The 17,777-nt window shown below is 36.9% G+C and overlaps 1 protein-coding gene across 2 annotated transcripts; it reads right to left on the bottom strand.

Moving 5' to 3' along the window:
• Positions 1-2,196: 2,196 nt before the first annotated feature.
• LOC140967159 (TNF receptor-associated factor homolog 1a-like) lies at positions 2,197-17,108 on the bottom strand. Of its 2 annotated transcripts, none has more exons than XM_073427582.1 (13): positions 17,023-17,108; positions 16,072-16,290; positions 15,660-15,771; positions 14,787-14,875; positions 14,634-14,702; positions 14,416-14,545; positions 12,106-12,264; positions 6,148-6,496; positions 5,690-5,802; positions 4,961-5,108; positions 4,159-4,586; positions 3,877-4,075; positions 2,197-3,771 (listed from the first exon to the last, which is right to left on the bottom strand). In XM_073427582.1, exons 2-13 carry the CDS (start codon positions 16,247-16,249, stop codon positions 2,410-2,412), a joined length of 3,336 nt encoding a protein of 1,111 aa, XP_073283683.1. In that variant the 5' UTR covers positions 16,250-16,290; positions 17,023-17,108; the 3' UTR covers positions 2,197-2,409. The 2 variants fall into 2 exon arrangements, with proteins under 2 accessions (XP_073283683.1, XP_073283675.1); XM_073427574.1 differs by having other exon boundaries at positions 4,159-4,596; positions 4,962-5,108.
• Between the last annotated feature and the right edge of the window lie 669 nt (positions 17,109-17,777).

Raw genomic sequence — 17,777 nt, 5'->3', positions numbered from 1 at the left:
AGTCTTTTTCATAAATAAAACATTGTCTTTATAATGACAATAGAACAACAATTACATCAGAGTTTTGTGGAAATGACACAGAAGGAAAGAATAAAAATCTCAGTTCTTGGGCTTGTCTTTCGATCACCATCCCCAGATCGCTTCCTGCTCCTCCTCATTCAGCTGTTCTTCATTTTTATCTTAAATTTGTAAAGGGTTAGTGTTTTGGGAAACACTCAGCAAGTGGGGGGTCGATCGATTTCCAAAGATACATATAGAACTTAATGTTTAAAACATTTCTTTACCAAACTTTCAAAACTTATTACTTTTAACTTATCATAACAGAAACGAATCGAATATGAGACAGAAGTTAACAGTAATTCATAAGCAAATTAGATCATTTCAGAACAATTCAAAGACAGACACAACACTGTTACTCATCTCATTTCCATGGTGAAATTGTCCCCAATATGTTAGTCTTCTAAGAGGTGAGGCGAGAACACGGTTTTATACCCACCGATGAGGTCCAGACAAAACATGGTTTTATACCCACCAATGGGAGCAAGACAGAATTACAATTTTCGTCCCATTTAATCTTAACAATGCAACACAGAATTCAGAGTTTACCAAACGGAACGTATCAGCATTTTCAGATATCAGAGTTTCAAACGGATTCAGTGGAATCAAAGAATTTCGACATATAGAAGAAAACGTATAATCGATCGAAATTTTAAACAGACATACATCATATTTTCGAAAATAAAGACACACATACATGCATGTCATGATATACATATTCAAGTTTAAAAATACAAACGAATATACATATCCAAAAACCCACTTACAGAATTTGAAGTATTCTTGTACAAAGCTTCCTCTCGAAAATCGAGCAGCACTTCGACTTAACCTCAACAAATGCTGTCTTCGATCGAGCAGCACTTCGACGTAGGATTTCAGTACTTGACAGCACGAAATTTCCTTCATCTTCCTTGCTTAGCTTGGCCGAAATTTCGGATGAATTTGGTGGAGGGGGTAGCCGAATTTTTGGAAGCTTTTTGGTATGGTTTTTCCTTTAACCATGGTGTGGTATTTATAGGGAAATCATGGCTTTTCATCTAGCCCCTTGGCCATCCCCTTGGAGCCCAAGTTATGGAATAATGGTGATCATAATGGTGGTCAAAGATATGCCAAGCACCAAGAGTCATTCCTTGCATCATAAATGTGTCCTGGTCTCCTAGCTCCTCCCTTAGCTCTTTCATGGATTATCTCAAAGGTCATTTCCTGCATTATTACTGTGTCATGGTCCCTTAGCTCCTTCCTTAGCTCATTCATGGTTTAACTTAAAAGTCATTTCTTGCATACTTAATTTGTCCAATCCCTTAGTTCCTCTTTTTGGCCTTGTTAGGACAAGCTTGGTTGAGCTTCTTTGAGCTGAAAGATCGAGTCCTTGAGCTAGGGTTTTACTCCTCCAATGATAATTCTTCGATGGATGCGATTACTTGCAGCTTGGCCTCCCGTTGAGTTAGTCTCCGAGCATTGAAGCTACTTCATCGAGTTAAGTTATCTGAAATCTAAGTTCATATTTAAGTTCTATAGTTAGAATAAAAGTTGTTGAGCTTAGATTAAGCTAAATTTTAATTTTGTATCTCTTACGTGATTCGCTTTGAATCGAAAATTCTGGGTTCTCACATGGGCTAACCCATTACCCACCATTTGGTGGGATGAGTCGTGTCAGCCCATCATTTGGTAGGTTATGAAATTTTCAATCAAATCCATCTATTTAGCGGGGCAGGACAACTGTCAGTTTTTAATTATATTAGGCAGACCGAGACAAGGTGACCCCCAACCCGGCACAGCCCATTATTTGGTGGGACAGGACGAGCTGAATTGGTAGGATAGCCACTATTTGGGAAGATTAGGAAATTGTCAACCCAACCCGTCTATTTAACGAGAGGAGATGAGACGAACCAACCGGACAGACCTAACTCATTTTGACTTTAACAAGTTAAATTGGTTAGAATTGACTGAAGTTTCATGATATTTTAGATAGAAAGTGGATTCCAAAACCTCTCTACTTAAATTCATAACATAAAACCACTACAGGATACTTAACATGCAAACTTTTTTATATTTACGTTGATTAGTATTATGACGTGGTTGGAGTTTGCTTGGTTCCAATTCAATGCTAGTGCAATCAGCTCCAGGGAATACACAATATGAGACACTGAAGACAAAATATTCAAAAGTAACATTAAATTTCAAATGTATTCCAACATTTAAGAAAATGTAAATGGAGCAAAGAAAGCAAAATCACTCTTTGGAAAATGTAAATTTTAACCCCCACTGGTCCAAATCAAAGACCAAGGTTTCATAGAACTGTTAAAATGGAGCACAGACTATTTCTGTTATAAACCGCATCATAGATACCTTTCAAAGCCCGTTCGATGGCCGGATAACTAAATAACTATTGACACCACCAAGGGCATGATTCGGGAAATCCAGTACATGTGAAGGATATTCATCAATTTCTCCATTGCTGATGCTTGAACAGGGCATATCACCGGATGTTTGCCACTGATTACTCGTCAAACCACCAATATGCCCGTTGACATACGGTCTTGGACCAGAATGGAGCCGTATATCCTGGACTGGATCATACGGATTTCCCGTAAACGAACCATATCCATGCCGAAACCCATCATCAAGATAGCTTCGCGTCCTCTCAAACCTACACAAGCCTGGTGATAGGACCTGGCTGCTTGCCATGCCATGGTTGTAACTGGGGAAGCTATATTGCCGGTTTATACTATGAGGCCCATGTTTGAAACTCTGATAACCCATCCCAATTCCATGTTCATCATCAAGCAACTCATTGATGATATCTATGTGCGGAAACTCATCCACTGACACATGATTTTGCCGACCAGATATGGAGGCTGGAAGCTCGGATGGACAGTCTTGGGATCTCCTGTGCACCGGACTATACAAATCATAGCATGGCATTTCATTAAGTAGCGGAGCATGATCACCAGTTAAGTTCCTGCTGTTATCCACTAGGGGGGTTTCCATCCATGGTGGCCTATTCTGTAATCTATCATGATGATTCACTGTTCCAAATGGGAATCTTCGTCTGATTGAATTTGAACCCATCATGTCAGAACTGTGAGGTAAAAATAATGGTGTATGTGTCACTGAACTCGCTGAATGATTCTGAGTATACGTAGATGAATTTCCAGTAACTTGGCGATAGGATTGAGGAATGTAACTCTGGGTTGAAGATGCAGTAGCCTCTGGACCAAGCCTACCAGTTGCACTAACCGAACGTGCCAATGTGGAAGAAGTTTGAGCAATAAAAACCACTGAAACAGCAGGCCCAGGGGCAGGGAAAATAGGAGCGCTCAAGGGCCTGGACATAACTGGCACTTGCGGCATTGAGGGCTTATCAGTTGCAACATGTGCGTGCTGCATAGGAGCTTTTTCACCACCAACACAAACTTGATTTTCTGAAGGATTTTCAGCATGCTTTGGAGTTGCAAATTTCTGAGTACCACTCTGTGACGTGGTTGCATTTTCATCAGAATTTGAAATGCTACTTGTTCTGTCCAGTTGTTTTTCACTCTCTGAAAAAGGCTTCTTAGCCACAATAGGATTGGTTGTAACTTGAAACTTTGAAGCAGCAATAGATGGACTGCTTATGGAAGGACTCCTGGGAGGTGGCACGACATATGCTGTCCAGTCACCATCTACTACTCTACATGGGTTTTTGTCACCGACATTGCTATTTACTTCCTCCTTCAAGAAATAAAAAGAAACTAAGCAACTACGGAAACCATAAAAGAACCTAGAATTCCTCAAAACATATAACTCGCAATTCAACATAAAGTAATAAAACACCACCTTCCCAACCTTTTGCCCAGTCAAGTGTACATCCGGTGAAGATCGAACAAGAGCTTTATAATTAGATTCAAATGTTTTTGAACTTTGGAAAGCATCGTTCGACTGTACTCCATCTGGAATCCTCTCAGGTGGTTGACTAAGTTCTTCATTAACCCAATGAGCTGTGTCTGGAGTAATCTCGTGTCGATGGTTCCTGGCACTGCGAAGTCGAAGTAGCGCCTAACATTAACCATCATATCAATTCAAAAAATCCTCAGTCAAGAATAAAGGAAAATTGCTTACCCAATTGAATCTTTTTGGATTTTATTATTGCGAGAATTGCCATTAAGAGGCAGACTAGTTACAATTGAAGGAACTGACTCAGTGGAACATGTTGATGAACTATCATCCACCATAGATAGATTACATCCTTCTCTTCCATTCTGAGCACGTGAAAGCCCACTATTCTCGCTGCTGCTTCCTTCTGAGGAAGGGTGCAACCCAGAAACATTGGCATCCCAATTCACAGAACTCTCTTCTCTATCTGCTGAATCTGGTGGAAGTAATTCAGGAACACAATCAGCATCTTCCACTGCATCAAGTGTTTCAAGTATTGTTGCTGGCTCAGAATTTAAGATTTCCCTTTTTTCATTTTCCTCAGCCTTCTCCAGGGCATTAGATTCAGGCTTATTGTTTCTTACCTTGTCCTTCTCTTTGCGAGTGTTCCGTTTCTGTTTGCCCAGAAAATACAATTTTAGGAGACGACTTATTTAAGTTAATGAAAGTTTCAAACCTCTTCCCCGCTGTCTATCAATAGAACAAAAGAGGTGGAAAAAGAAAGATCAGATCGGGAAGACCCTTCCATTTGTTCACTAAAAGTGCCACAGAGTAAACAAAATGGAAGACATTGGGCATTAAAAACAAGTTTGGCACAAAAGTCTGCATTCGAAGGGTTTTCTAAAATCAACTGTGAAAGGAGTGTCTTGTTCTCGTTTAAGCATTGCAAGTTTGACTGTCACAAGGCAAAAGTAGATTATCCAGTATCTGTAACCCAGAGTCGGATCACGTTGTTGACTTTTCAAGATATGAAGTGCTATTGACAAACCTGCTTTTTTTTAGATTTCTTTTCCTTGTCCAGTGGTCCGTATTTCATTTTCTGCTCAAAATCAGCAAGCCAAGCTGCTTCCTCTTCACGAATGAGCTCTTCTTGCCTCTTTAAGGAAACCGCCTCCTGGTATGCAACTTCAATTTTACTGGTTTAAAAGTTAACGAAAGTCAAGAATTTGGAGCAGGATAATAAAACTGATTAGCCAAAAATTTTGTAACATTTAGATTGTAGAGGGAAGAAAACAAAAGATAACAAAGATGCTTCTATATGCATTCGGAAAAGAAAGTGATAAAGTAAAATAACTTTTAAACTTCAGTCCCGTTTGAACATTTTCTTCTCTCTCATTTGCTCACCCAACGAGGATAAAAATTTTAAGGCAACACTTGATAAAATATCAATCACCCCGAAGAATTTGCAGATTCAAGTGACTTCTATTTCCATGTAAAGTGGCAAATCAAGGAACCATAACGAGTAACCACCAAACAGTGTTGACCAGAACACATGATTCAACATGATTACTATTCCGTAATATACGTGGATTTATACTTCTCGTACTCTTGGATTATACCACCCCACATCCCAATTGACGACTATGGAAGTCACACATAGTATGAACTAAAGATCAATGTTGATATAATACTATTAGCAGTTGCCAGCAGTTCAAAGAAGGCTGCATCATTGGCAATATAAAACCAATCAGCAATTAGCAATTAGAAATGAAAATACCTAAAAATATGAGCCAATACAAATATCTCAATCGTCCGACGTCCCAATTCAGTCAGTCGCCTCTCATCAAGTTCAATAGAATCTTTGTTGAACTCGTCTCCAGCAGCCACATCCTGAACAAGAATAGCAGAATTATTCCAAGTCAAAACCGAACTTATCTTCTTCCTTCTTTGAACGAGTGACATCCAAAAAAAATTAAAATATTGGTCAAATTTGGTTCGAGGTTGTTCTATAATTGTTGGATCGATTTTCCAAGTCAAATCAAGATCTAGCTTCCGAGAACGTGGTACTATATCGTGGTGTACATATTCCATTGAAGATATTATCAAGAAAGTTCTTGGAGTATTGATTCGAAGTCCTTTCAGTATATTATCAAGGTCCTCATCAAACTATATCTTTAAAAATGAGCAATGACGAATTCTGGATAAATTACGTAAGTATTATATCATGCTACTCACCTTTGTACGATTTTGTGGACCTTTCTCATCCTTTGAAGGCAAAGATTCCATGGCAGCCCTCTCCAAAAGTGGCAACACATCATCCCCCAGTGAAAGCATTTCTTTCTCAATGCAAATAAAAGGAAGTGGTAAATCTTCCATTTCCAAATATTTTCCCTTAATTTTCTTCCCGTTAGTCTGGCCTTTAAGAGCCTTCAGACCACTGTACAATGAATCCATGACCAGGGTGGATGTGACTTCTTTTTCTATGAAGAAATGCTTCACAATTACTTTTAGTATTGTGTCTGTTTTTTCTTGAGACATGCAGCACCTGGAACTTTGGTCCATGGCCAACCAGAAAGCTCGGAAGCTGAAAATATATCACAGATTGCATTGCATACAATGAATTTTGCCATTATCCAATCGATTTGAGAACTACTAACTTTAAAAATTTAAAGCTTGAACAAAGCTACTCTGAATAATAAGGGCCAAGATAATAGAAGTTCAATATAAATCAACACAAAAAAGATGCAATTGATTTCTGTAAGTTGTGTTTAACAATGGAGGAATATAATTGTGCAAGATGTTGGAAATCTTGAGCAAAAAAGGAATGATATTATTTTTTTTATTGTATTAGGAAAGTCAATCATATTTCCTTTATTTTGTAAATCCCATAGACTAGTCCGTAAAATCTTCAGATTTGTTTTTTCCTTCTTTTTAGTCCTGCTTGTTTTTGTATAAATCTTCAGCCAATATTGTATAATCAACAGATGAAATAAAAGAAATGATTTATCTTTCTTAAATTACATGGTATCAGAGACTCTTCATAATCTTTGATTATCATCCATGAAAGAATCTGGGAAGGTGGTAGTGACTGGGGGGCTCTAGCTCCTCAGCTTCTAACCCCCAAAATTGAAATATCACTGCACAATATAGTGATAATTCTCCTTTTCTCAATACAAATCACAAGTTAGATGGGAAGAAGATTCTGCAACTGTCCCATTCTGATGGCCTGGCTCATAAATTCCATGGAGACAAACATCAGCCGCACCTATCTATTGTTTGAAACTGCAAAGGGGATTTGGGAAGCTGTTAGAGAAGATTATTCGGACCTTGAAAATGCTTCTCATATGTTCGAGATTAAGATGAAACTCAAATACATTCGTCAAGGAAATTCAGAGGTAACAGCATACCACAATTCTGTCAAAATTCTTTGGCAAGAACTTGATATGTTTATGAAATCGATTGGGGAGATGTTGACGACCATGTCAAGTTTAAAGCAAATCATGACAAAGAAAGATTATACGAGTTTTTGGCTGGTTTAAACCAAGATCTGGATGAAGAAAGAGGCAGAATCTTGGGGAGAAATCCGCTGCCCCTCATTAGTGAAGCCTTCGTCGAAGTAAGAAGGGAGTAAAACCGAAGGAGAGTGATGCTAGGAGACTCCAAAGACCTGGATTCTGTCACTGCCTATGGAGAGACAGATTTGAACAGTCTAATTCAAAACAGCGGCCATGGGGTGAGTTTAAACAAATCAAACATGGCGAACGTCATTTGTGTGGACACTGTAATAAATCAAACCATATGGAAGATAAATTTTCAAACATGGTGAAAGCCTTTAATGCCACAACAGCTACACCTCTGAAGCAGTATTCTAAAAAACGTGAAAAAGCGAAATTAAGCGTGAATAAAAAAATTTCGTTTTGGACAAAAACGTTAAAAAACATTTTAATAAATTTTTTATTTTTAAAATTAATATTTAACTCTAACATTTTATTTTTAAAAAATTATTTAATAATAAAAAATTTTTAACCAAAAAAAATGCTTACAAACATCAAAATAAAATTTGTCCGCCATTCATTTATTTGAGACTAAGAGTGGACACTTGTGCCAACACAAAAGTTTTACTCCACAATTTGTGATTTTGAGATTGGTATTTATAACTTGCATGCATTCTTAAAATTTATATGCTTATATATTATTTAATTTATTAATCAACTTAATACAATTAAAATTATGCTAAAAAACAAAAACGTTTTTCACGCTTAATTTCGTTTTAAACCCGATTAAGCTTGTGAAGCTTGAAGTTTGATCGCGACGCTTCACGCTATTTAGAACCTTGCTCTAAAGTAGCCAGCAAAGATGAGGATCTAAGTTTGTTACAATAAAAGGCCACCCACAACTTCTAGCAGTTTAGCACTCAACGGTGCAGCTCTTAATGCCTTCAGTCTCATAATAGATACATCATACTCCTGAATATTTGATTCAAGAGCATCCGACCATATGACACGTAACTTTCTCGTTTTGTTCTTATACTCCTTACCATGACCAGTCTCGAGTTAGAATAGCGGATGGATCATAGTTGTCAAGGACGCAAGGCGCACCTAATTGCACAAGGTCCATAGAGCCTGAGGTGCGAGGCATGCATCTTACCGAAACAAGGCACACATTTTTAAATTTTTTAATAAGTATACTAAATATGAAATAATTAGGTCAAAGTGTCACACAAAATAAAAAATAATTAATAAGTTCATAGTAATTAATAACATTATTAAAATTTTCCAATCATCTAAATCAAGTTTATCTTCTTTCATAGAATCATCAGAGTCCCCGAAACTTTCGGACTTGTATTCTTATTGGTCTTCATTATTTTCTTGATCAACATCAATTTTTTCTTCCTCTTCATCCAAAAGATGTAAGATTAGCCTTTCTGGTTATTTTAGATGTAGATGTTCTCATCTCGTTCTTCTGTTCAGAGCTCTCTTCTTCTAGTTCTGACATTGGGGCGTTGGGTTGCTAGGATTTGAGTTTGAGATTTTTGTTTTAAAAAAATAATTAAAAAAAATTCACTCAGGCAGCTTACTTCCAAGGCTAGTCCAAGCAAGCGCCTGGGGTCGCCTTAATAAATCGATGCGCCTGGGATCGAGGGTCTTTGCCTGGTGGCGCTACGCTCGCCTTTGACAACTATGGGATGGATCTCTCTCTGTGGTTGCTGGTACTGGGTCCATTGAAATATCTGATGATTCTGGGTCCATTAAAATATCTGATGATTCGGTTCTTCATGTTCCAAACTTATTCTGCAATTTACTGTCTATTAGCAAGCTAACAAAAGACAACTGCATTGTTAAATTTTCTGCTAATTGTTGTGTTATTCAGGAGCAGATTTTGCGGAAGACAATTGGCATTGCTAGTGTTTTAGATGGACTCTATATTCTGGAGGATCACAACTTCGAGAATAAATAAAGCTCAAGACTGGGAGCAGGAGCTGCTTTTACTTTTTCTAACAATGCAAAAATCATGATATGGCATCATAGATTAGGGAACCCAAATTTTTTGTACCTCAAACGTTTGCTTCCTGATTTGTTCACAAAGAAAAATTTAAATTCATTATCTTGTGAGGTGTGTCAATTGTCTATACGCTCCTTATGCTGTTAAACCTTATGAAAAGTCAAGACCATTCTCATTAATTCATAGTGATATTCGGGGAGCATATTATGCGAAAAACATGTCTGGGGGCACGTTGGTTTATCACCTTCATTGATGACAATTCAAGAATTTGTTGGGTTTATCTCTTGAAAGAAAAATCTGAAGCTCCTTAAGTCTTTCAAAATTTCCATTCTATGGTCAATAATCAGTTCCAAACTACCATACAAGTTTTGCGAACTGAAAATGACCGAGAATACTTCAATCCTACTTTGGGAGAATACTTAGCTACTCATGGAATCATTCACCAAAGCTCTTGCCCTACACACCACAACAAAATGGGGTTTCGGAGACGAAGAATCGTCATCTTTTAATGAATGCTCGTAAATATTTGTGGAGAGTTGCATTGCTAACCTCATCCTACCTCATTAATCGAATGCCTACCAAAGTTCTGAAATTCCGAACTCCATTATATATCCTAATCCCTTACACCTAAAACCTTTGGGTGTAAAGTATTTGTTCATTCTCACAATCACAATCATCTAAACTAGACCCTCAAGCACACAAATGTGTCTTGGTTATTCTCCAACCCCAAGGGACATAAAAGTTATTCCCCTCCTCTTCAATGATTGTTTGTCTCTAAGGATGCTACCTTTTTTGAGTCTGAAATTTATTTTCTCTCTGTGCAGTGTCAAGGTGAGAATGCAAGTGAAATCAGTCCTGATTACAACCTCCACCATATATCTACCACCGTAGTTATTCCTGAGATTCCTACTGTAGAACCTTCCTCATCTAATCCTGATATTATGCCACATAAAATTCATGAAGTAAACACAGGGGAAGCGGGATCTACAACAGCTGAACAAGAATTACTTGTTTATTCACGGAGACGTCCACATAATATAGAAAAGTCTAAGGATGTGCTTTGCCAAGAGTCTGACCAGAATGTCTACTACAACACCGAGTTGATAATACCCAATTCACCTACTTCCTGACCGATAAAAGCACCAACTGAACCAATACAAAAAGATCTTCCTATTGCATTGAGAAGGGGGTAAAGGCGCTAAACATCCAATCAGCAGATTTGTGTCTTATGGGAAATTATCTCCTAGCTATCAAGCTTTTGTGACCAAAATTTTTGAAACAAGGGTCCCAAAAAATATACAAGAGGCTCTATTGAGACCGGTGTGGAGTAAAGCTGACTTCGAGGAAATGAAGGCACTAGAAAAGAATAATACTTGCGAGATTATGAACCTTCCAGCAGGGAAGAAAATGCAAATGGATATTTACCATTAAGTATAATGCAGATGGAAGCATAGCAAGGCACAAAGCGAGGCTGGTTGCAAGAACATACGTTTAGATTATCAAGAAACCTTGGCATACGTAGCCAAACTCAACACTATAAGGGTGTTGATTTCTTTAGCTGCAAACTTGGAGTGACCACTCCTACAATTAAATGTTTAAAATGCCGTAATGGAGAACTCAGTGAAGAAGTCTACATGAACATTCCACCAGGTTTTGAAGGAGGAAATGGAAAGGTGTTATCCTTCTATGGGTTAAAACAGCCTCCATTTTGATTATAAAGATTTACGAGAGTTGTCAAAAATAGGGGATATAAACAGGGACGAGTTGATCACACTGTTTTTCAAGCACTCGTTAAGTGGAAAATTTTAAATACTCATTCTATGTAGATGACATTGCTGTGACCGGTGTTGATCAAGTTGAAATTGAATCCTATGAAAGTGGCAAGAAGTCATGAAGGTATCTCAATTGCACAAAGAAGATATACACTGGATCTTCTTCAAGAAACATGAATGTTAGGATTTTGGTTGAGATACTTAATGGAAGAAATACAGGTTCCAATAGAAATATAGCTCATAATCTAGTGCATCATGACCGAACAAAGTATGAGGAGATTTATCGTCATTTTAACAAAGAAAAAATTGAAAATGAAAGTGTTTATGCGACTTATCTCCCAAAGAAGTAACAAGTTGCAGACATTCTAACAAAAAGACTTCCTAAGTGCAACTTCGAAGAACTAATATGCAAGCTAGGCATGTTTAACATACATGCTCTAGCTTGATGGGGAGCATAGAAAATCTCGAGTAAAAAAGGAATGATAATATTTTTATTGTATGTATTAGGAAAGTCAATCATATCTCCTTTATTTTGTAAATCCCGTAGACCAGGCTCTAAAATCTTCATATTAGCTTTTTCCTTCATATTTATCCTGTTATTTTGGTATACTTCGTTAGCCAATGTTGTATGATTGACAGATGAAATAAAAGAAAATATTTATCTTTCTTAAATTACACAACACGTGAAGTTTTTTGAACAATTTTTTCCAAAAGTAGCGGGATCTAGACTTACTGTCATGTTAACTACAATAATTTATAAACATGCAAATTTTGTAGGTATAATTTTGGTCAAAAGCATTCAAATTAATTTCATCAGTTTCCAATAAAGAAGTAAGAGGTGGAAAATAAATGAAAAAGCAGTAAACTGTTGTCTGAGCTGGAATGAAATTTTGATTTGGAAAAAAAAGGTACCAAGTACCTAGACCATCTAGCTTTATCCTCTATAAGATTCAAAAGCTTTCCTCGACATTCTTCTACAAAACGCCTGCAAATTGTTTCTACGTTTGCCAAATACACACGAACGAGTTCCCTCCTATACTGACAATCGAGGCAACGGAACGGATGGTCGACTCTCTCCCTGCAAACAAAAAGGTTTAGGTTCAAAATTGGTAAAAATATATTAAATAACTAAAGCAAAATCGATTAAACAAACAGAAAGAACCAAAATAGTACTAAAAGAAAATTTCAAGAAATCAGATTAAAGTACTTTCTCTGTCCTCTCCAGTTGTTAGCGGAGTTTTGTGTATTTTATTATCATAATTCATATTGTCGTATATTGATCTGATTTACCTCTACGGTTAAAAGATTCTATACATGATAAGCTTAAAGTTGCTATTTGCGAATGGATACTCTGATTGAAATGACAAAAATGTACGCAGCATATGAAACCCTTGCAATTTGCATCAATAACTTTAAATGTGAAGGTGAAATATAAGATATCCTTCCAATTAATGTTACAAAGGAAAACAAAACAACAATCCAATTTTGATGCCTAACCTCAACAAGAATAAATCAGTCATTGAATTAGGGTAATACAGGTTGAGGAGAGGGATTCCAAAACTGTTCAGGTCTGGGACTGTGCAGTTGAGTAGAGCTTAAAATTTTGATAGGTACTACTCATATCATGAAGGTACATCTTCTTTTCGGTAGTTCATCGCATAAGAACTCCAAAGTTAAGCGTGCTTGACTTGGTGTAATTTTGGAATAGGTGACCCCCTGGGAAGTTTCCTAGAGCATGTGAGTGAGGACATAAGCACGTTGGAAATACTCGTCTTGGTACAGTGAGGACAGTCGTCGAATCTGGGGCGTTACAGTTGGTATCAGAGCCGACCTCTCCGAACGAACCAAGCGGAAGCTGGTGGGCATGTGAGACCCGGAGCCGAAGAGGTCGGGGGGTGATCGCCGGTGCCATGAGGTTGCACGGACAATGAGCGGCTCCTGGCAGGCTTCTAGACGAAGGGAACATGAATGAACCGATATCACACCGGAAGGAGAGGTATTCCAAAACTGTTCAGGTATGGGACTGTGCAGTTGAGGAGGGATTAAAAGATTTGATAGTTACTACTCATATCATGAAGGTGCATCTTCTTTTCGGTAGCTCATTGCATAAGAACCTCAAAGTTAAGCGTGCTTGACTTGGGATAAATTTGGGATGGGTGACCCCTTGGAAAGTTTCCTAGGGTGCGTGTGAGTTAGGACATAAGCACGCTGGAAATGCCCGTCTTGGTACAGTGAAGACAATCGTCGAATCTGGTGCGTTACATACAGAATATGGTGTGAAAGATGTTTGAAGGAAGATTAAGGCTTGCCTTTGTGTTTATTACACACGAAAACAACTTGGCGATGCGAGTACGTCGTCGAGGAGAAGACCTTATGCTGATTTTTCTTCAAAAATTGTGATTTTCCTTGCAAAACCGTGGGTGTGTGCGTGTGGTTTGCTGCTAGGAAGAGTCCTAGAGTGTTTTGAGGGTGAGGGGGCGTGAGTTGTGTGCTTTAGGTTAGGGTTTATTAGTTTAAAGTTTGATATATAATACATGATATAGCTTAGGCCCGTTAACCTAGTATAATAGCCCATTAGGCCAATTAGATAATATTTAAAATATTTTCTTTAGGAAAGTTTGTGAAAATAATAGCCGAGTTCTCAAAAAGTTCATATTTTCGTCGAAAATCGAATACCGCTTAAGATTACGACTCGAGGTATAAAAACACCTCAAACACTTCATTTTCTAAAATACCATATAACATATGCCATATATTAAATAATTAAAATTAATCATTTAAAAAAAATATTTTCTCTTATTTGGTCCCATGTCTCCATTTCTCGATCGCGTCTAGAATAACTTTTTTAAAAACACAGTGTTATGCATTCTAAAATAAAACTACATTTTAAACATGTAATCATGCATATCATAATTAATTCATGCCATTAAAACCATTTAATTAGTCATTTTTCATTTTCTCTATATTTGCATTCAGTTGGATTACGTTATCATATTTTGGACCTTACAAAATCAGTCATTGAATTAGGGTAACACAGGTTGTTGCTTGTTGTTTGATTAATATAGAAATAAATGGAATTTCTATGAGATCTTAAACGCACACAACGTTATGTTCTCCTGTTTTTGAGAAATCGCCTTCTATTTCATCAATAATCTGATCGTTTCTTCAAAATTCAGCTCTTAACATAATCAATGAACATTAAATGAAAGCACAATTATTAAAAAATTACCTTATGACTTGGACTTGAGCTTTAATTACCAAAGTGTCAGCATCAATAAACCCTTCCATGACCTTTGATAGCTCCATGAACTTCTTCCACCCCCAATCATGCTCCTTCTTCCAAAAGCGATGCAATGTATCTACGAGTTTTTCAAAGACATTTTACAGTTGATCATGTCGGGATTGAAAGGTCAACTAAAAAATTAAGAGAAATAATTATAAAACTACCAGAAAATTTGGATTTTTTAGGATCTTTATTCACCACAGCAATAGTGAATTGTGCAAAATGACTCCACCCTGTTCATATGGAGACACCGCATTATTCAATCTTGTAATTGCATATTGATTACGGAGACATAACAGCATCAAACACCATCCAACCTGGAAGAAGTTTGTCATGATTGGCCACACAAAGAAACAAAGAGAGGTGATTGCAAACATCACAGCCTTGAGGGTAAATCAAGATGTACCTTTTCGAAAAAGTTAGAATGTTATATTGTTAGGATTAGATCTTCAAATTTAACTATTTCAATGAATGCTATATTTATGTATACATAATATACCACTTCCATACGATACATAAGAAAACCATTGTACTCAATGAAAAATATGAAGAACAAAAGAACATATTTTTATCACATCAAATCTAAGGGGAAGCTTGAAATAAACAATCAACCATTAATAAAGAAAACTATACAAATAATATAAAGCTGACTTATTCATTAATTTAAAGCTTACTTATTCATTATACAACAAGAATTACAGCTAGTAAAAAACCAAACCAGGCCTCATGTCTGTCGAGCCACTAACTGTGGCTAGGATTTTCTTTCGTTCAACAAGTTTAACTTACAACTAGAAGGACCTAAAAAGTTTCAAGAAAGAGTCATGAAAAAAAAAACAAACTTAAACAACATCAAACGAGCATAGCGCCAAAAAAGGGGAAAAACAACCGTAGCAGTTTGCCATATTTTGACCTAAACACATTACAAGCATTCTCTTCAACCAATTCTATGAAGGCATCCAACAAAGATATAGAACCTCGTAACAAGCAACTTATATTTGTCCTATCACCAATCTAAAAAATATTCTGTAGAATAAAATGTTAAAAAGAATAAAAGAATATTTTTGAATACCATAAGCAAGTGTGATACAGAAGAATCTGTAATTTTGAACAAAACTTAAGAACTTTGAAAATAATCATGACTTGTCATCTTTGTGCCTGGCCAGGCAGAAGCATACGGCAGTGGATCATACCATTTGTAACCCCCAACCTCAAATGCATTGCTTCGAAGTTCTCTTTTGTTTACTTGCGAAAACTTATCAATCTTCCATGTGTGCTTTCCATATAACTCAGAAGGTTTTTGTCCTGAAAATATCATGCTAGAGTTGTTATATAATGGCACACATTAGACAAGCCACGTGTCAAGTATTAACACTGAGCTATTATCGAGAAGGTAAATTTATACATACAGAATAGAAAGAAATAATCACATCTCGTGCACTTTATAAAGATAATTATGTACAGATCTAAATAAATAAAAAAAAACAAGAGCATATGATAGTTGCAGAGCATCTCGTCCTTTATTCAACTGGCAGCAAGTTAACTTGCAAAATTAACAGCCATGAGAGAGATATACAAGTAATTTAAACAGAATAAGTGCCATACCTCCGTCATCATCATCGCTATCCCAGTAAGGTGGTGAAGTAGATGGAGTTCCACTTTCAATATGCTCTGAATACCTCCATTCTACCAATGCTTCCCCTGATCGACATAGCTGCTGTCCATTCGCAGAATCTTCCAATGACCTTCCCACACCAAATTCCTCAGTTGCAACCCCAGCCATTTCCGACTCCTCAACTCTCAGGACACTTATCCCGCTCCAGCCTGATCCATCGCAAAGTAAACTTTGCCTAAAAATGCCACATAAATTTAATAAGATAATTAACTCGGAAACAGGAGAAGAGATATCAAACCGTTAATTAGATGACAAAAACAGACTAGGCTCTGAACAAGGTGTATGTATCAAAATCTGAACATCTTGAAAAGTTTTGGATTAATACATAGAAGCGAGTATCTTAAATGGCAAAAGAGTTTAAAAATCACTTTAATCAGGCGTAAAAAAAAATTCAAGAGTTCAAAAACTGGGGGAAAAAAATGCAACCGACATTGGCAAAATAAACACAAACCCCACCAAGGCTATATAACTAAAAAAACTCACGAGAAAACAAGTAAATTTCTCTAAACCAATTTCAAATTGATCCAGGCAATCGAAAAAATAAAAATTCAGCTCAAATTCCGTTGATCAGAATAAATAGCAATCAAATAAGTCCTAATGATCGATAAAATTTCATAAACTGCTGGAGTTTCAAGCAAATCAAATTACAAAACCAAATAGAAATATAAATTACGAAAAATTCCAGAAAACACAAAACCATACAGGTAAACAGAACTGAAAAACCCAAAAAAAAAAATGGAAAGAGAATCAATAAACCTATTGTAATTTATGCAATAAAAAAGAAAAAAAAATCTTCAGATCGAGAAACATAATTAAATGGACCCATTTAGCAAAAAAGAACGAAATTTTATTCATGAATTTGACGAACTGGAAATACATACTTGCGATAGAGATTTGAGGAGTTGAAAAGGGAGAGTAGGATTGTAGGAAAAGAACAGAGGCGGAGGCAATAGAAAAGTCTGGGAGAAGGGGGTATACCGTGACTTAATTTAAAAAAAAAATTCTCAACTCAATTTACATAAATATGCTTCAGTTTAAGTTTAAAATATACTATTAACTTAAACCTTTTAACATTAAATCCATCTCAATTAGTTGATTCCAAACTAAGTTTCTTTTCCGTCGACTCTCTTCCACTTCTTTTCTAGCGACAATTCTCAACACAAATCGTCTTTCTCTTTCCGACAATTCTCGACACAGATCCCTTCCAATCTAAGCCAACTCAGTCAGACAAATAGCTGACAAAAATCTGGTAATGTTAACGTTTATTCGATTTATTGCTTCTGTTTCTGTTCGTCGATCGACTCGCTTGAAAAAGAAAGGTGGGTCGACCAAGCGTCGTGATAAAAAACACAAAAAACACAAGCTTGGTCGACCCAAGCATGGGTCGAATCACTTTTGGGTTGCTTGGGTCGACTCGCTTGGTTGGAATCACGTTTGGGTCGACCAAGTCGACCAAGCGTGGGTCGACAGCTTGGGCGCTTTGGGTCGACCCAATTTTTTTTGATCGACCCAAGTAAAGCATATAAATAGTCGAAAAGATCAGCTGAGAGAGGGTGACGAATTTAAGCAGTTACAAAAGTTATCTAGCTATACAAACACGAACTCTGCACTCATTCTTTCATTTCAAAAGCTCAAA

The sequence above is a fragment of the Primulina huaijiensis genome, chromosome 2 (genome assembly GCF_012295235.1).
Source record: "Primulina huaijiensis isolate GDHJ02 chromosome 2, ASM1229523v2, whole genome shotgun sequence".
Lineage (NCBI taxonomy): Eukaryota > Viridiplantae > Streptophyta > Magnoliopsida > Lamiales > Gesneriaceae > Primulina > Primulina huaijiensis.
Note: the sequence above shows the minus strand (reverse complement) of the source record. Positions and strands in the feature narration are given on the sequence as shown.